This window comes from Panthera uncia, chromosome B4 (assembly GCF_023721935.1).
Source record: "Panthera uncia isolate 11264 chromosome B4, Puncia_PCG_1.0, whole genome shotgun sequence".
NCBI classification, from domain to species: Eukaryota; Metazoa; Chordata; class Mammalia; order Carnivora; family Felidae; genus Panthera; species Panthera uncia.
The window spans coordinates 18,102,606-18,122,849 of NC_064809.1; the positions used below are offsets into that span (position 1 = coordinate 18,102,606).

Consider the following 20,244-nt stretch of genomic DNA (forward strand, 5'->3'; position numbering starts at 1 on the left):
CAGGGCTGGAGTTGCCTTCTCACTCCCCCTTGCTTTTCTCCTCCGGCTTAATCTCGGCTTAATCTCTCGGCGACTTTACTGCCAGCCCCGAGGAAAGTGCAGCCATTGGACAGGTCGGTGCTAGCTGCTGGTTTCGGGGAGGAAGGTGGGAGAAGCCTGAAGGAGCGAGGGGGAGGGAGGAGGGAGGAGGGAGGAGGGTGCAGCGGCAGATCTGGCAAATTGCAAGCTGCCTTCCCTCCCCAAAGTGTGGAGCAGAAGCGCGGGGGAGCTCGGCGGCGGCGGCGGCGCCTCCTCCGCCACCAAACTCCCGGGGCTCGGCGGGGCTTGTGGCCACCTCCTCCTTAGCCAGGAGGAACCCTTTCCCGATAGGTTTTGGCCTGACTCCCCCGCCCCCCATTTCTTTCTTCTTCCTCTTCCTCCCCCTCCCCTTCTTTTTCTTTTCTTTTTTTTTTTTTTTTTTTTTTTTTTTTTCTTCTTCTCTCTTTTTTTTTTTTTTTTTTTTTCTGGCTTCGGACCTTAGACTGCTGCAGCCTGAGCCTTCACTGGGCTCAGCTCTTTAGAGCTGCCCATCCCTCTGGCTGCGAGAAAGGACGCGCGCCCTGCGTAGGGCGAAGAAAAGAAGAAAAACTTGTCGGAGGGGTTTCGCCAGCCCACATTAACCCCCTTCCCGCAAACCCAAACCTCCCGCCAGGGCCATCCCAACACTGGGGAAAGTTCCTTGTGAGCCGACAGCCCTCTTGGATTTGGAGGAGGCAGCCGCGCTGGCTGTGGAATTAGATCTATTTTGAACCCAGTGGAGCATATCGCGGGGGCTCGGAAGTCACTGCGCGCACCCGGGTGGCGCTGCCTGTGCGGAACCGAGAGTTTGCGAGCCCCGGCTGCAAGTGGCCTTTCCTCCCCGCCGTTGGTGTCCTGTGTCTGGGGTGAGGGCTGCGAGTGTTGTGGCAAGTTGCGAAGAGAGACCCGGAGGTCCGGAGAGGACTGCACTCCCCCTCGCTCTCCCTTCCTCTTCCCAGCTCCCGAGTGTGAAATCCCATCGAAATTTACAAAGGCCTCCAGGTTCAGCCAGACGGGTCCGCAGCGCTTGGCCCCAGCGTCCCCAGCGTCCCGATTTCCACTCCGAGCCTCCAAGCACCCGGCGCCTGGGAAGGACTGGCGGGGAGGGGGAGGGAGGTCTCGGCGGCGGCATGGCGAGGTTCCCGAGGGCAGACCTGGCCGCTGCAGGAGTTGTGTTACTTTGCCACTTTTTAATGGACCGTTTTCAGTTCACTGAAGGGGAGCCTGGAAACCAAATCAATGGTAAGATGCACTTTAGCTTGTTGATTTTTTTGCGCAACTGAAGATTTCGCTGGCACTCCCCCCTCCATTCTCAACCCACCCCCCACCTCATCTGTCTGCCCTTGGGAAAGTTATTGCAATTGCTTTTGGGTAAACTTGGGCTTTCCGAATGGGGAGGAGGGGGTTGGTTAGAGAAGGGGACTGGAGGTTTTCTTGAGGATTTCGGGCTTCCTTCACCTGAGCGACAGGGGGTGGTACTGTCTCCCCAAGTCGCCCAGAGAGGGCTCTGGTGTGTAAGAGCAAACCTTCTGTAGATACCTTTCCCAGAACTGGCATCTCTGGGAAGTCTCCTCTCTGGCTCCTCCTGCTTCTCTGCTGCCGCGATAAACTAAGCGAGTGCGTGATGGGGGCCGTGGGTGGGGGACGTAGTGGCAGCTGGGGATTGCAGGGTTCCCCCCAGCTGTAGAAAATTTCCTGTGGCCGCACCTTTCTACCCCACGCGATCCCCACCTTAGTTCCCTTTCGCAGTCTGGGCTCGAACGGGCTCTGGAAGCGGGGCGGGGTAGGTGCGGCGCGGCGCCGAGGACGGGAGGAGGTGGCAGAAATGGGGTGGGCGCGCCTCTGGAGACCAATGCCTGCCCCCATTGTCCTCCACCGGCCGCCTTCGCAGACAGGCCTGAACGCGTCCGGGGTTTGTCCAAGCGCCCTGACATTGCCCCCGCGCGGAGACCCGGCCTTCGCATCTACCCTGTGGTGGCTCCGGGTCGTTGCTAGCCAGGTTCGCGTCCAGCCGGGAGCCGCGCCCCCGGGGCCAGCGCGGAGCCGGCGTAGCAACACCCTGCCCGCGACCCGCTGGCTCTCGCAGGCTGGGAGCTAAGCCGGGGTTTCAGGTGCCTCCCGCGACCCTGCCCTCTGAGAACTGGGTGCTTGCTCACCCTTTCTGCCCCTCAGGAAGAAGGTGAAGAAGCAGGCAGAGAGAACCTTGGCAGAAATTTGTGAACTCGGGTTAGACTTGGGAGAGGAGGTGAAATGAACAAAATACACTTGGAGAAAAAAAGAAAACACAAACTTTCTGATGAGCGTAATCAACATTTTGTTTTGTTTTAATTCTGAAGTCTGGGGTGGTGGTGGTGGTGGTGGTAAGCGATTCCTCAGAAAGTATACATGTGTCCGCAAATGTCAAGCATGAAAGTCGCAGGTGGAAGCTTACCGAGGTCACCTGGGGATTCCAAGTGAGGTGAATCTTGGAGAAAGTCCTTGAATGAAATTCACCAATCTGAGACCTAGAAATCAGCTAAAAACACTGTCTCTGCCCCTGGTGTAAATTCTTATAGAGAACGCACAGAATCTGACTCTGCGCTCCAATTTATGATTGGAGGGGTGTGTGGGATGGGAGGAGGGGGCAACATGATGACAACGCTTTTAAAACTGTGAAACACTTTAAAACCCCAATTTTCTTCATGTTGATTTGTCTTGGTCACATACAGTTTTGTTCTGCATAGATGGACATAGCTTGTTCTTTACTAGGTACGTCAGTAGATTATCTTGTTTGATACATTTCATTGGTTGGAAAAAAAAAAACACTAAGACTTTTACCCTATGATATTGATATGGTATGGCCACATTCATGAAATAAGTAAATGCTTAAAGAAAACAATTCATCCCAAAGGAGGTTAGAGAGACGTGTATGCCAAAATGGATTCCAAAGTTGTTTATTTGAAATTTCTGTAAATAATGCATTTACAGAAGAGAAAAAAAAGATCAGCAGATGTTTATTTTTTCCGAACTTCTTTCATTAATGGTATGTTACTGAGAAAAGAATATGTATACATTTCTAAGTTATCAAATTGAGGATGAGTGAACATTCACTCTGCAATTGGCCAGATAATTAAAAGCTGTGGGGATTATAAAATACCTAAATTGCCCAACATAAATGTACAGGTATTATAAACTAATTATAAACTAGTACCTGTGGTGGAAAATTACTCTAGAAACCCATATTTTTATAGGATTGAGTAAAAAATGAATAGTTTTAAATTTCTTGGTAAGTGTTTTGGAGATGTATTGCAAACTGAAGTAGCTTCTTTACTGGATATCAGTCTACATACAGTTTTTGAGTAATCTTGGAGTTAAATGGTTATATTTTCTTTCCTATAAATACAATATAGCAATGAAATAGAAGAAAAAATAATTTCCTTTGTAAACATGCTAAAATATCACTATGGGAAAAATTTTAAAGAGCCCAACAGTCTTGAAATTTGCCATGTAGCAATCAGGATTTTTTATCACAGACATTTTGGCACAGGAGAAAAAAATCTGATTTCATAACAGGGACATTTAATTATGTATTACTTTAGAAAATGCTGCAGTTGATTTTATTGCCACCAGAGGGCAGAGGAACTGCTAATTTCTCCTATTCCCATTCTTTCCCAAATCTCTCAGATTAATGATCTTCAATACTTTGTTTTTCCTATGCGCAGTATGTTTTGGACATTTCAGCTTACCACACGTAAATGAGTGGCAATTTATAATAATTAGTGTTTATTTCCCATGTTCATTGAAATTAACTTTTCATTCAACATTTATATAGCACCTTCTACATGTAAAGATCTATACTTAAAAAATTTTTTTTAATGTTTATTTACTTTTGAGAGACAGAGAGAGACAGAGCATGAGTGGGAGAGGGGTAGAGAGAGAGGGAGACACAGAATCTGAAGCAGGCTCCACGCTCTGAGCTGTCAGCCCAGAGCCCAATGCTGAGCTCAAACCCACGAATGGCGAGATCATGACCTGAGCCGAGGTCAGACACAACCAACTGAGCCACCCAGGCGCCCCATAAAGATCTATACTTTGAATACATTCTTGTGGTGCATTTGTACAGTGGAAAAATTCAAATACCTTCTTTTGTATCAATGCTGGAGGTTTTTAGCAAATTATTGTGGAATTCTGAACAGCATAGCTTTCAAATCTCTCTCTTACAGTGAAAAGCTCATTATGTAATGAATTTATCTTTAGGATTGAATGTAATCTACACATAGATGAAAAGTATATGCCATACTAAATAGTTTTTATCAACACCAATATTTAGAGAAAAATAAACTTAGAATAATTCTAAACTCTAGAAATCGGAAATCTTCTTTGTATTGTTATACATTTGTTCCTATATCCTATAGTGAAAAACAGTTTATTAACCGTGTCAAAGGAGAAAGATGTGTTAATGTCTTGAAGATTTCTAAAATGTAAATAGGGAAAAAAGACCTAAAATTATGGAGTTATTTTGGCCTGGTTATTACTCTTAAATGTGACTTAATGCAACAAGGAAGTTCAATACCACTATATACAGAGCAAAAATAGTTTAGGACTCCAGGGAACTTTTGCTATTTAAACTTTCTAATATTGCTATGTACTGGAGGGAAATAGTTTATTTTTAGCAGGTCATTTACATTTATTTTAGTTGTTTCTCTAGTGGGATATTTTTCTATTATTTTCTGCTTTCGTTGGAGTTAAAAGACTTAGTTTGAAATGTTACTAACTTGTGGAGTTTACTATGAGAGTATCTCTGTTGAGACATACTGTCATTAGTATATCTGTTTGCATATATACTGGAAGAGAAAATTATAACAGAAGGTTAATCAAGTGAATATCCTCTATAAAGTAGACCTGGGTCAGATTAATGAACAAATGGTAGGTTGACTTTTATTTTATTTTATTTTATTTTATTTTATTTTATTTTGGGAGGGGGAGGGGTAGAGAGAATGGGAGAGAGAGAATCCCAAGCAGGCTCCTCACTATTAGGGCAGAGACTGATGCGGGGCTCAAACTCACAAACTGCAAGATCATGACTTGAGCCAAAATCAAGAGTTGACACTTAACCGACTGAGCCACCCAAGAGCTCTAGGTTGATTTTTAATAAATCAGTGACTCGTGTTTCCATACAAAATTTTTTAAAACACAAAATGTGAGAGTTTTTTTTTTCTTTTAGAGAACAGATACAAATTGAAGCCTAAGGATGGATAAGATTTTTAGTTCATGGATGTCTGCACAGAGATTTGAAATTATTATAAGTAGGACAGTTTATGCATTTGTTAAGTTTGATCTTCAGAAACAGATTTTTATCAAGTAGAAAGTACTTGAGTAAAACTTAGTAATAGAAGATACTAATTTGCTCCAAACAGGCTTCTTCTCTGCCTGCAGAGAAGTAGACAGCGTGGCTTCTTTTCAATTAGTTTTGTCCCTGTTTTTTTGCTTCCTAAAAGATATTTCCTGTTGTAGAAGCAGAATATTTATGAAGATTAGTGAGTTGATCAGCAGCTGTGATCATGAGATCTGAAGTCTTGAGCGATTTCCTACCACATTAAATACTGTCTCTTCACCATGGCCTCCAAGATCATTATCATGTGGCCTGGACCTACTGTTTCAGCTCTCCCTTCCCACCCCGTTTCTGAACACTCTCCCCAGTTGAGGCTCTTTGATCTCCCCTGAGTAGGTGCTGTGTTACTACCTCTTTTCCTTTCCTCCTTCACCTTCTTCCCTCATGCGTCTCCATTGGTCCATCTGCTTTTTCTTACAGGCTTTTATCTAAAGTGACACAGTTCACAAAAGGATGTGCCATCTCAGAACCCTCGGGAACTTCTGTGCCTTTTTAAAGGCACTCGTTTGTTTGAATCTGCTTGATATTGGAAGAGTTGTTTCCCTCCATTCCATTTCTGTATCTCTTTCATATACTTTCTTACACCATAGATCGTGTTCTGTAGGGTCATGGTCCGTTCACTTCTGAATCCCCCAAGGCATCTGCCACACAGGCATGCAATAAATAGCTGTTGAACTGACCGGACTGAATGGAATGGTAGTTCAAGGTGGACTGTTGGTTTGAATGTCACCTTGGGAGACTTCTGAAAAGTACTTGTTTACCCTGTTTATGACTTTTTCCACCAATAAGTTGGAAATGAATATACAGACAGGTTTTGCAGAACTGATCGTTTAAAACAAGAGAGGAGGATCCAGGGGTCTGCTGAACTGTCATAATGCTTGTGGTGGATAATATTTACCTTAAACCTTCTATTAATAGAACTTTTAAGAAGTTCATTCTGTCATTCAATTATACTTCTGGTTTCTGAATGAATTTTTACTCATGTTCTTAACCTAACACCTTTAAATACAATACGTGCGTTTGTGTATATGTGTGCACATATGTGTGCATATATTTATGAAAATGTATATGCCTATATGTACATATAGACATATAATGGTGATGTATTTTCGGCAGAGATGAACACTATTAAATAATTTAACAGGTTTAGTTCGTTGTGAAATTACTCTTGAATTGTGCTCAGGCCTCATGCCATTAACCTACACTGAAGGAGGCCTTTGAAGAAAACAAAGTAAAAATAAATAAATTAATTAAAAAACTAAAAATAAATGAATAAGAAAATAAATAAATAAAGTGATCTTATAAAACGTGTTGTGGTGGTGGTTTTGGGGGTGTTGGTGGCACCATGCAGTGCATTTTGCAGTGTCTGCTCCCCCAGTAGGTGAGGGCAGTGAGAGAGAGAGAGAGAGAGGGAGAGAGAAAAGGAGAGAAATCTTGTATCTTAATAACAGACAGAGTTGTTCTTCCGAATTAGGTTGTTTCTATTTTCTGGACATGATGCATTTTGACCAGATGCATTACCTTTTAAAATCTGGTTACCTGAAAGCTCAGAGCACAATTTGTAGCTTCCCTCCAACAAGTATATATACTTTCTGGACTTCACTTTTTTGTGGACTAGTTTACCATCTTGTCTTTCATACTCCTTTTTTAAAAATAATATTTATTTATTTATTTATTTTGAGAGAGGGAAAGAGAGAGAGCGTGCGAGCCCATGGGGGGGGGAGGGCAGAGAGAGGGACAGAGAGAGAGAGAGAGAGAGAGAGAGAGAGAGAGGCTCAGCCCTGTCAGCACAGAGCCCAACATGGGGCTCAAACTGTGAGATCATGCCCTGAGCCGAAATCAAGAGTCAGATGCTTAACTGACTGCGCCACCCAGGCGACCCGTTCTCTTTCCTACCCTTCTTTATTTTTGTCCAACTTTACTCACTTAAAATCTCGTCTTGTCTTGGTTTCAGAGATGGGAAATAAGTAAATAAAAAGTAATCGCCGCACTATGTAAAGCTGTATATTACTAAGTTGCTTTTCAGCTTTCTTTTAATCTGACTAATTCCAGGCCTCTGCCTTTATCCCAAGCACATTTTCTCAAAGCTTTAATTATCTCTTTACAGTACTGCGCTCTGAGAAGTCTTTCTTCTTCACTAGGGTTCGCACGGGATGTCTTCCCTCACTATCCTTCAGACAATGATTCTGTTCAACTGAGGAAGTTCCTGAAGAATGACAGACTAAGTACTGATGCTTTTATTAAGCCGGTTTCTCCCCCTCTTTCTTGTGTCACGTATTTGCCTGGTCAAATTAGCACAATAATATCTGAGGGAAGAACAGAATATAAAATATTCTACATTATGTGGTACCCGGACTTTGAACTCATTTTGTATTTGTTCTTTGGCAGGTTCTTATTTGCCCTCGTGAATTAAACAGGTGGTGAGATACAGCGTGATGGTACAGATTTGGGTATTTAAATAGAATCTGAGCTCTCCTCAGGGACCTGTTCGGAATTAGTATAGCCTGTTAAAGACTGCAGATCTGAATATGCAGTTGGACTGTGTGGCCTTCTTTGAAATCTAGATTTGTAATCCCTTCCTCCCGAGGTCATCCAAACAGATGCGAGCACGGGTAGCTCTCCTCTTCTAAATTAAAATCGGGCGATAGTCACTGCTTCTGCTTCAGACGTTAGAGTAGAGAACGGCCTGTGGCTTTGCTGAGAGGGTCATAAAGGCAAGGATTGCAGGATGACTTCTGTTTTACTTTTCTGGAGTCTTTTTGCTGAGTTCCTCCCTCTCCTCACCTATTATTTTTCACTAATTGGAAAATTTTCCTAGAATTCATATTGCTCAAGGTCTCATCCTGTAGGTAAGGTGCTTAGCTCACCAAGGCTTTGAGAATACAGAAAGAATGTCAAGAATTTGCCCTGTGGATAAACTGCATAAAAATCAGAATATTTAAAAGTCAATTTTCTACATACTCCCTGGAGTGGTCAGTGATAGGAGAAGTGTAAATAAAGCTGGCATATTTTCTTTAAGCATGAGGCTTGGTAAGTACATCCTTATTTATTTCCATAAGGATGATGTTTTCTTTGGTCCACTTGGAATCTGGAATATTCAGCAGGCACTGACGTTTTTTTAGGTAGTAGTTTTTGAGTTAACACAGTTGTTAATTTTGTACATGGATCTGTTGGTAACGGTAGCTCCCGACTTTTTCTCTCTGAAACCATAATCCGAACATCCAATAAAATGATGATTTCCCTAAACCCTAAAAGAGAAGCAAGATAGAGGCAGAACTTATCACTTTAGAATATGAAATTCACAAATAATCATGATTTTCAAGTTGTGAAATGGTCTTCTAGGGTGTATTTCTATTATGCATATTTGCTTAATTCTCTCCCGAAACTGACCATAGCTGGCAATGACACAACAAATCTGATTGCTTAACTGGTAAGTTGTTCATTTGTTTGGTCAAAAGAGCCCACTGACCTTACTGCAGGCGCAGGGGGAGCAAGTCCAGTATTGTACTTGACTTCTTTTGGCTGCACCGTCCCCCTCCTCCTTCTGCTGTCCGTTTCCTTCAGTACATCTCTGAAAGCTGCACTGTGAGATATTCATGGAAAAGTGTATGTGAAATGACTTTTGGTATACTGAATCATATCCTTACTGCGTGTGGATTCTTACTCTTTAAAGGAATCCTGTCCTGGGGCTCCTGGGTGGCTCAGTTGGTTGAGCACTGAGTTTGGCTCAGGTCATGATCTCACAGTCCATGAGTTCAAGTCCCATGTCAAGCTCTGTGCTGACAGCTCGGAGCTGGAGCCTGCTTCGGATCCTGTGTCTCCCTCTCTCTCTGCCTCTCTCCAACTCGTGCTCTGTCTCCCTCTGTCTCAAAAATAAACATTAAAAAATAAAATAAAATAAACATTAAAAAATTAAAAACACATAAAGGAATCCTGCCCTGAGCTTTTGATTAAAAAGAAAAGCAACCTCTTAATTATTTTGCTATTCCATAGTTTTATGTTTAAAATTAAAGTATACTGTATATACATACTTGAACTATGAAAAACTGAAAAGCAAAAACTGAATGATGAAACATAGCAGTATGTATTTGCATTTTTGTTCTTTGGTTCTTGTTTGTTTGGAGTGGGACTAGAAAGAGTCATTTGAAGTTATTTGTTCACACAATAAAAGTTTATTTTAATACCGATTTGAAAACTCTGGATGCCCTGTAAAAATAGAGTTGACTTTTTTGGGGCGCCTGGGTGGCTCAGTCGGTTGTGTCCGGCTTCAGCTCAGGTCATGATCTTGCCCTCCATGAGCTGGAGCCCTGTGCCAGCTCCGTGCTGACAGCTGAGTGCCTGGAGCCTGCGTCAGATTCTGTGTCTCCCTCTCTCTCTGCCCCTCCCCCGCTCAATTCTCTTGGTGTCTCTCAAAAATAAATAAATAAATGTTAAAAAAATTTAAAAAAAATAAAGTTGACTTTTGTTTTAAAAAATATCATTTCATATTAGTTTGAAAGCATTCTCGCTGTACTTACAAAGATACTGCTTGATTTATTTTCATAGCTTATTGAACATCATAGGATATCATATCTTGGGTGATGTATATTTGTATCTGTTTTGATTTATAACTTGTGTTTTAAATTTTTACATAGTTTTAAAAATGTCTTTTATTCAGATTAAATTTCTTTAATTCAAATTAAATGAATTTTATGAAAGCATTTCATTTAACATGAAGTATGTGTTAAAATATTTCCTATATCAGAATATTGTGGTAACATCTGTTAATACTGCAAGACTTGCAAAATACTGATGAATGTGTTGTAAAAAAATTTGGGTTGAGGCTGAATTGTGTAATAAGTCATCACTTTGATATAATAATAATAACATCATCACTTGCTGTTTTGTACACACGCATTTGTGTTGGTCCTGATTTTTCCATAATTGATTTATCCAGTCTTCCAGCTATTTCCCCACCATTGATTTGTCCATCTTCCATCAATCAGTGCAGGCAATCAATCAGAGAAATTTTGAACAAGCCTGCTACCCATATCCTTACATACATCTGTCTTCATGTTCATATGCAGGGGTTACTCAGCTTATACTTAAAGATATAATTCATGGGTTATTTGGCTTACGGATGTTGTACTATGAAAGATAGTGCCTAGGACAAGCCCTACTAGACCGTCCAAGATTAAGTACTTCAAAGATGAAGGCTGGGATGGGGGGACCCCTGATAATTATCTCTGTGTGGATATCACAGGATGTTAATTACTTTAGCTTTATAATAAGTACATCTGGCTGGGCCAACCTGTCCTTCTTGTTTTTGATCTTCAGAAGTGTCATGGGTATTCTAGAAGACTCTTGGCATTTCCACTATCTATTTGGAATAAACTTTTCAGTTTTCACTAAATCCTCTGTTGGACTTTGTTTGAAATCACATTAAATCTCAGTCATTTAGTAAAGATTTCGATTTCTAAACAACTTGGAGACGATGTAATTTCTTTACTACAACATGTAAAAGCCAGAACAAGTACCCTGGCACCTCCTAACGAATTGTTAATAGTGACTATTTGGCAGTTATCTTTTTTAGTTGAAACAAAGTCCTTAGATGGAGGGCTAGTGCTGTTTTCCTGATCGCATCATGAAGCTAATGGTACATTCTAATTGTTTCTTAGGAAATCCAGGTAGAAACGATAGGTTAATTGAAATAAAGAGTTCAATTGAGGGAAAGAATGTTAATTCCTAACTTCTTGGAAACTACTACAAACGAAGGGTAAACACTAGGCAAATAATATGTGAAAATTGTGACATTTTCACAGTGTCCCTTTCCGTAACCCATCTCTAGACCAGCAGAGCAGTTACAGGCAAGACTGTAGGTTTGCTCCTTCCTAAGAAACAGCTCTGATGAGAATGGTAAAAGCCCCTGCATTTAGGATTCTCCTTAATGTTTGCTCTTTAGCTAATTAATATCAATTTCATGGGAGATTTACATCGAAAGAAAGTGCACTTTACAAATTACTACCATTTAAAGATAATAGATTTATGATTTTATTTAGACTACAGGCGTTTATAAATCAAGTGGTTGAAATTTGCTGGAGTTGCAAATCCTAACCGCATCTCTACCTCAGCACAGTTTAAAACTGGCTGTTGCTCTGCACTCATGCGTACTGGCCTGGATATTTGTTAATCAGGAGTCAACTGACAAGGCAGGCAGTCTGTTTTATTTCTTTGTTATTTAGCCTTCATTATCTTTTTAACATCTGTTGTTCATTTTAGATATTTTTAAAAACAAGCAATGATTCAAAGTCATCCTGCAGATTATAGTCTCATTGTCTGGACATTGCAAAACAGCTTGATGCAGGAAGTCAGACTTGTGCAATGTCAGTTTTCTCCAACTGTTTTTAGGAGAGTGGTTTGTAAAGTAGGCACAGCCAATAAGAAGCTAATTTTTCTAAAACTAAGCACTGATGTCTGACTCCAGACTGCCTTTCTCCATTCCCTAGTTCCATTATTCTGGCTCCGGCAGGCCACCATTTTTCCTAGCCTACTTTACTTCAACAGCTTCACTCCTTGCCTCCAAAATTGTCCTGCTGGAATCCATTCTTCATTCCACAGCCTGAAAGCTCTTTCTAAAATGCAAATCTGGCTATGCCACTCCTCTGTTGAAAATGCTTTCCTGCCTTCCTACTGCTCTCACACCAGAGGCAAGGCCTTCGATAATTTTGTCCTGGCTTCCCTCCCTGGGTTCAAATTTATCACTTCCTGCCTCCTGCTCACCAATTTCCCAACACAATATCCCCTCGGAAAATTGCACATGCCTTTCCTTCTTGGAGCACACTTTCCTCCTTTCCTTGGCTATTTGCCCTTCAGGTCTCGTATTGGATTTGATTTTTGGCACATCGAATAATTTTCTTTTAGTGTTTGTTTGCCAGCTCCTAGTTTGAGACAAATGCCTCGCCAAAGTGCACTCTACACGTCCTCATGATATCACTTATCATCAATAGTGTGGTCCTGTCTGCATTTGACTGTAAGCTGCCCGAGGTGAAAGGCCATACGTGACTGATCACCACCGAATCACTAGCTCCAAGAATAGGAAGTCCTCCTTGAAAATTTGTTCAACAAAAGAATCTTGTTAGTGTTCCACTTATAAGATATACTGTATTTGTTTGGATTTATTACTCAGGCAAAGAATTTTGTTCCTACCTTGTTTCTCCATATTTCTTTGGGAAGAATTTCTAAATCATAATTTAACATGCCTCAGATTTACATATCAATGAGTAAAATATGTACAAGCCAGAGACTGAGTGACTTCAGCATAAAGAAACTTATGCATTTATGAAGAATTGAGAGTTTGTTTACAAATGATAGTGTAGGGATGATCTAGTCATTTATTAAGCTAGGGAGAACAGATACTTTAATGATGATACTTTTAGTTATACTTATTAATTAATACTTTAATCATTTATAAACCAGCAACTTGATTTTTTTTTGAAAAAAATATTAAAACTGGTTCATTTGCCTTTCTGGAGGGAATCCCATAGTTTAAAAGAAACATATGGTTAAACAATGAATGAAATCAAAATTAGAGATTGAACCGTGAAATTTGCATAAACAGCTTTCCAGCTATCTCAAAGCTGAAGATGCAAAGTAGGAAATACTCTCTAAGATTAGATATTTGAAAGATTTCCAAATACAAATCACTGGGCAGCCTTTTAAATATTTTTTCAACAAAAGGGTCTAAGATATCTCTTAATTCTGGACTCAGTAATGTGAGTTAACTCCTTTCAAGTTTCCAAATGGGATCCACTTGGTGAAGTTTACGTCGGTTTTGGTTAGCATCCTTTGTGTCTCTACAAGTTATATTTGCTATTCTCCAGGCACATTTTCATTACCTTTGTCTATTTTATTTTTTTTCTAGAAACATGTCCAAAGTTCTTTCTGTATTCCATACTAGTTTTATGGTGTGGACAACTGATATTTTCTACTCAATGTCTCTTTCCCCTTTCTACTGGAAAGCACCTTACCATCATTTAGGAATCTCCTCTCTGACTCTTCTGGGGTTCTCCTTGGAGCTTCTATCATAGGTGTCTTGCTCCCCCAAGACAGTTCATCACCTGTTCAGGTGAGTACTCGTTGTACCCATATGTCATGGACATCAAGTCAGTCAACCCTCCCTTTTAGTCAAGGGAAAAAGTCAAGGCCTTCAGTAATCTGGTCCTGGCTTACCTCTCCAGGTTCACATTGATCACTTCTGTTTTTGTTTCTGTTTTGTTTTTAAACACCCCTGGGGGTTGCTGCATTGGGAAGATAAAAGTCTAAAGCCATGTGTAGGCAGTCTTAGATTTCCCAATAGCATGAACCAGAAAATTCCAGTTTTTGAGTTGAAGTTGGTTACTTGCCCCTGAAAAGTGTTAGTAAATATGTATTTTTAAAAATTATGTGGCTATTTGAATAGTTATTTGATGGGTGACTATTTCTCCCACTAAACTGTAAACTCCGTGAGGGTTGGAACCATGCTTCCCTTTCCTTTTTTTTTTTCTTGGCAATCTCATATTGCTTGGTGTATCATAGAAGGCACTCAAGACATATGTGTTAAATGAATTTTCAGCATAAGCTCATTTGGTGGAGTGCCATCTCGGTAACTATTAAAAATAATTCAAATCTCAGACATCAGGTGGAAGGTTGTGACTGTAATAGTTTCTTCAAGTTGGTTTTCTCAGGTATATTTTGTTCCTCTCTCATTTTGCACATTAAATTCTCTTACCTGGATCTTATTTTTGTAATCTTTCTGTGTGTTTTATTTTGTGTCTTTCATTTGCCCTGTACTTCTTATTATTTTATTTTGTTGTGGTTGTAGATAAACTTTCCAGGCAATAGAGAAGAGGAAGCCTTAACTATTTAATGGGTGACACATCATAGCTTTTGTTAGTCCATTAATCTGTACCTAGAATTAAGAGGCAAAAAAAGAAAAACAAAACAAAAACATTAAGTAGGCAATAGCTGATCTACAGCCAATACTTATTTAATTTTTACTTAATACTTTTTTATTGGGATTTTCCAGACCATTAAGAATTTTGAAATATGGGGCACCTGGGTGGCTCAGTTGGTTGGGCTTCCAACTTCGGCTCAGGTCATGATCTCACGGTCCGTGAGTTCAAGCCCCACATCAGGCTCTGGGCTGACAGCTCAGAGCCTGGAGCCTGTTTCGGATTCTGTGTCTCCCTCTCTCTCTGACCCTCCCCTGCTCATGCTCTGTCTCTCTCTGTCTCAAAAATGAATAAATGTTAAAAAAAAAAATAAAAAAAAAAGAATTTTGAAATAAAACAAAAATAGTAAAACTACCTTTCAGACATAGCACTCAGTGCATGGTAGGTTTTCAATTTAAATATTCTTGCCTAACTTATTGAGTAGAGCCCACTAATATCTGCTTTACTTCTAATGAAGGCATTGACTCAATCATCCGTTCATTCATCCAATAAGTAATCAATATTTTTTTTAATGTGTGGGAGGATTATATTGATGCCTCTGGTAAAAGTAAAATAGGCTCTTATATGTTAATTGGAAACCTAGCCCTTCTGAATCATATTCTTTATACCTAAGTTGGGGACCACCATATCCCCACTTAAGTGTGATGTGTGCTTAAAATATATGACATTTTCATAGGACGATTTGAAATCTCTTTATAAAGTTCACATCCCCTAATTTTCAGATTAGTTCAGCTGTTCTTCCAATGGGAAAATTTCAGTTGGAGGATGTTTTTCATTCAATCAATTTTATTTCATAGTTCACTGTTTTAGGTAAAAATAAAACATGGTTTCTATACTTCAGGAAGGTGATCTGCAGGGGAAGACGAGCACACACATAGCATGAGTCATGTGGGATGACTGTGATAGGCATGAGCATAACAAGGGGACAAACCAGTGCCTGATCTACCCTGGAGCAGCAAAGCCAGAGGAGGGCTCGGAGGATGGAGGTGGGGGACAGGCTCTGGGAAAGACATCATTCCCTTGTCTTTTAGTTCTTAGAGGATGCTTCTGATGCCAGGAAAGCTTGGGTCCAAACCATGGCTTTGCCATTTATCAGTTGGATGACTGTACAAGAATATTAACTGTTGAAACCTCCTTTCTTCATTTGTAATAAGGGAATAAAATTAGCCGTCTACTCCAGTCATAATGACTGGCAAAGAATTTCTGTTCTCTAATGGTTTGGTAAGGTTACCATAGAAATATAAAGAAGTATGGAAGCAGTAAATTGAGAGACGAATGTAAACAAGAGTAAAAAAAAGGAAGGCAGAGCGAGGCAAGAATTCTCTGCAGCATAGTGAGCAGCCTGAGGAGGCTTTCATTAATAGTTTTAAAATATTAATTATTGGGGTACCCATGTTTCAAACTGCCAGAGATAATATCATATCATCTTTGGTTTAGTAACCATCACGGGCATTACTACTGATGCAGGTTTATGAAAAAATACAGCCAGTTAGCATTTTTGACGGCCGTGTGAACATTAAATGGCACACAGGCTGCACCTCCGACAGGCTTCGACTTGCATGACTAGGTTTTGGAATGCAAAGCATTGCTATTTTTCAGAAGCCTCCCCCTCACTCCATGATAGCCTAGGGCACGATTTGGATTTGAAGAACATTATTCCAATAAAACATGCATTAAAAGAACACTCAAAGAATTTATTTTTAACAAACTTATGTTGTGTAAAATGAGATGAAGCTCCCCAAAACAGTTTTCCCTTCTGGGCCTGCCCTGAGGACACAAAACAAAATTCTGCTGTGTCATCTACACCGACACAAGAAAACAATACTTTGACCTTATTCATATACTTGCTTCTAGGAATAAATAAGCTGCTATATGAGATTACACAATTCCCTTGGACGACAAGTTAACTTTTTTGCACGATGATGTTCTATTTATAGAGAGGCCCCAAATGCTACCTGTGTCTTAGTGAATTTATCTGAAAAAGTAAGCAATATATGTGTAAGAGCAAGACAGCTATTCTAAGATTTCATCAGTGAATGGGAGATAAGAAATGTCCAAAGAAGAAATGAATGGAAGTCTTTAAAAATCTAGAGTCCTCTGAGTATGTCATACTTAGTATTTTTTTTTCTTGCAGCTATACAGAGGTCACTGGTGGTTTAGTTGAGGCCAGGACTGTGTATACGGGCTATAGAGGTGGATGCTCTCATGGTGTTACTGGAGAGCAATGGAACAACTCTTTGTTCATGTACTATGCCTCCTACGTTGATGTGTTAGTGGTTGTTAGCTTAGAGTCATGTTTTGTGTTTAGATAGTATATCTTGGGAAATGTCAGTATCCAAAGGAAGGACCATGGTCACCCACATCCTTTCTATTTGCAACCTACTTAGAACGGGTGTAGTAAAGAGATAGTTACAGTGTTCCTGCTCAGACTAGGACAGACATGGTCCCTGGTTAGACCAAGAACAGCAAGAAGTCACTCAGTGTGTGTGTGTGTGTGTGCAGGTGTGTGTGTGTGTGCATGTGAGTGTGAAGGTGTGTGAAGGTATAGGGTTTATAGATGCAGAGCAACAGGAATACCAAATAGGGGCTGGGAGAGAATAAAGAGAAAGGTAAACCAATGTTCATTTTGTCTCCATATGTGTGTAGTGGATAGTGCTTAGGGTACCATTTTAATACCGTTTTGCCCATTTTTTGCTAATGCTATCAGAAATGAATATTATTTTTCAAGATATCCCCATTATCCAATTGTATTAATTCCTAAACTAGAAGAAACTGACTTACTCTATCGTTGTCTCAAGATGACAGGACTGAATCACATTAAAATTAATATGCCAGATGTTGGAGTTGATGGTGAAGTTTAGTTCTCAGAAGAATTATTTGTTTGACGAACATTTACTAGATATATTCTATGTGCCAAACATTGTGCTGTAAAGATAAAAAATAAAGACCTTACCAGGTAGGGGTTACTGTGCAGTATTGAAAATAGGAAATTAACTATTTGCTAAGAGAATGTGTGTGTGTGTGTGTGTGTGTGTGTGTGTGTGTGTGTGCGTGTGCGCGCACACGCGTTTAACAGAGAAAGTTGAGACTAGAGGGTCAAGGAAGACTTCCTGGAGAAGTTTGTTTCAGTCTTGCTTTGAAGTATATGTGAGCACTAGGAGGGTGGAAAAGGTGGGTACCCATTCCAAACAGAGAACAACTTGGAAGCAGAAAACCGTGCACTCTTTGGGTAAATGTGGTTGCCTGTGGGGAAAGGATAATAGCAAGACTAAGAAAGGGCTCATCTACCATAGAAAGATGTTGGTCTCAGTCATGAAAGTGTCAGCTGGCCAGCGACAGATTTTTGTCAGCTGAATAACAGACTCAGGTCTTTTAGAAAGGTCTCTATTGTTGGTATGAAGAGTGCCTAGGAAAGGGCAGACCTGGAGGCTGCTGGATTTAGAAACTGCTGGATTAATAAAAATGGAAAGTGAGGAAGGCTTCCAATGAGGGGAGAGGTTTTCAGGTGCATTAGGGAATAGGAAAATGGGTTCAGCTTTAAACATGTTGAGCGTTGAAATGCTTTGGGGCATCACGGTAGAGAGATCAGCTCTACCACATGTAGGTCTTGGATGAGACTAAGATGTTGAATCATCAGTATGTAAGTGGTGGTGGAAGCCAGACAAGAAACATGGAGAAATAGGAGTAGAAGGTGAAGATCACAGTCCTAGAGAGTGGTCTGGGAAGAATAAGTGGAGGAAGGAGCCCAGAGGGGAGAATGAGAAGGGGCAACATGGAGAGGGCGGGGAAGCCACATCACTGGAATTGGCAAGGAGGGGTCATCTGGGAATTTAGTACGAGTGGTTTGGGTGGGTGAATGGGGGTCAGTTGGTGCCAGATTTCAGTAGGATAAGTGGTAAAGGTGAGTGGAGGAAGTGGGAATACCGACAAAACTAAAATCTTAAAACAAAAACAAAAACATGGCTGGGAAAGAAGTGATGGGGAGGAAGTAGCCAGAGGGGAGCACGGGGACAAGGGAGAGTTATTCTAGAGTTGGGGATTTGAGCCTGCCCATAGGTATGAGGGAAGCAGCTGGTAGATAGGCCCACTGAGAGTAGAAGTGTGCTATAAATATAATATACTATGTTAGAATTGTTGTCTTTGGTAAGATGATCATAGTTCTTCCAAAGTCCAACTTGACTCAAGGACCCTTTTATTTTATCAGATGTAAGAAGGTTGCTGCTATATCTAATAAAAATTTAATGAAGGCTTAGATGATACCACATCTATGTAACCTGAAGTTGTTAAATCTGTGAAATCTCTCAAATAAGATAAAGACAAAAAGAATTTCGTCTTAAGAAGCAGCAGCAGAAAAAAATGAATGTTTCCTTTATTTTATCAGTTAAATGTGGGCTATAAGACAGTTGAAGCAAGATAAATAATAGCTGTATTATAGAAAAGGGTATTTAAAGCAATTTGTTAAGTTCAGGCATTTTAAAAATTTTAAGCCAACATCATACCCTGAAGGAAAAGGAGTAATGACTTCATTGTTCTTTTAACAACAGGGAGACCAGGAATCAAATGCATAAGGTGAGGAAAGAGGGATGTTCTTTTTCACTGTAGTTAATTTTTGTGGCTGTTTTCAAGGTGAATCTTTATAGTGATTGAAACCGTGCTTGGCATATAGCAGGCACTCAATAAATATTTGTGAGCAAATCTAACAGTTATTTGTGTATAAGAAACCGAGGAAGGAAGGGTCAAAAAAATTTTTTTTCATAAAAACTTTGAAACTCCAGGAGCCTGGGTGACTCAGTTGGTTGAGCATTGACTCTTGATTTCGGCTCAGGTTATGATCTCACAGTTTGTGAGATCAAGCCCTGCATGGGGCTCTGCGCTGAGTGTGGAGCCTGCTTGAGATCCTCTCCCTCCCTCCGTCTCTGTCCCTCCCCAGCCTGTGTGCACTCTTTCTCTCTCAAAACAAATAAATAAACTTAAAAAAAAAAAACTTGGGACCTCTCTTCTCAGTAAGAAATGCCAAACTCTTATAAAAGAGGTATTTATTTTCGTCCATAATTGCCTTCAAGGTGAGTAGGAGTTTTTATGAACAGTTGCTTTATAAAATTGTTAGAAGAGTTTAAAAGGAGTGATTATTATCATCTGTAATATGCTACCCAGCAAGACATTCCTGACCAGTTTGAAGTTAAAAAAAAAAAAAAAATCAGGCTTATGCAAGTTTGAAATTAAAAGAAAGAAATGAGAACAAAAGTTAAAACCAAAAAATCCTTCTTATCTGTAGGCTATCTTTCAGGATAGATTATAAGTTTGTTTTTCTTAGTCATTGGAACTTTGTTTCATGTCCTCAGCGTGTGTGTGTGTGTGTGTGTGTGTGTGTGTGTGTGTGTGTGTGTGTTTGGAGATGGAGGAAGGGAGATAGGAAATGAATGAATGGGGAAGAAAGTTAAAGATAAAAACGGCATGGTTTAGGTCAAGTTCTGATAATTTAATGATATTTATAGACGCACCATAAGGTAGTTAGTTTGTGTTTTCTTAAATTATCTGTCTTTAATTTTGTAATGTATTGCAAAGGCCAAAAACAACAAAATGCAGAATTAATGAAAATCGTTTTATAAGACATGCAGAAATGCTAATGTGGAGTATAAATATGCATCCATCTACAGTGATACTTCAGTTTATAACTGAGCTTGTTAGGTCATTTATCATTGTTTGTCTATGTAAACTGCTTTGTCATATGCTTTCCTATAAATTAGAAACATAGGTCTCTTTGTTTTTGTTTAGTTTATTTCTTGTTCAATTAAGACTCTTAATATTTAAACAGATAAGATATTAGTAAAAATATCACCATCATAA

At 40.1% G+C, this 20,244-nt stretch overlaps 1 protein-coding gene across 1 annotated transcript in view; it reads left to right on the forward strand.

The window, feature by feature from the left end:
* The first annotated feature begins 1,069 nt into the window (after window positions 1-1,069).
* PLXDC2 (plexin domain containing 2) overlaps window positions 1,070-20,244 on the forward strand; it is a 446,547-nt gene continuing 427,372 nt past the window's right edge. Inside the window, exon 1 of the mRNA XM_049624674.1 lies at window positions 1,070-1,299. Within this exon, the coding sequence (XP_049480631.1) occupies window positions 1,188-1,299 (112 nt within the window). The 5' untranslated portion in view covers window positions 1,070-1,187. The remainder of the gene's footprint in view (window positions 1,300-20,244) is intronic.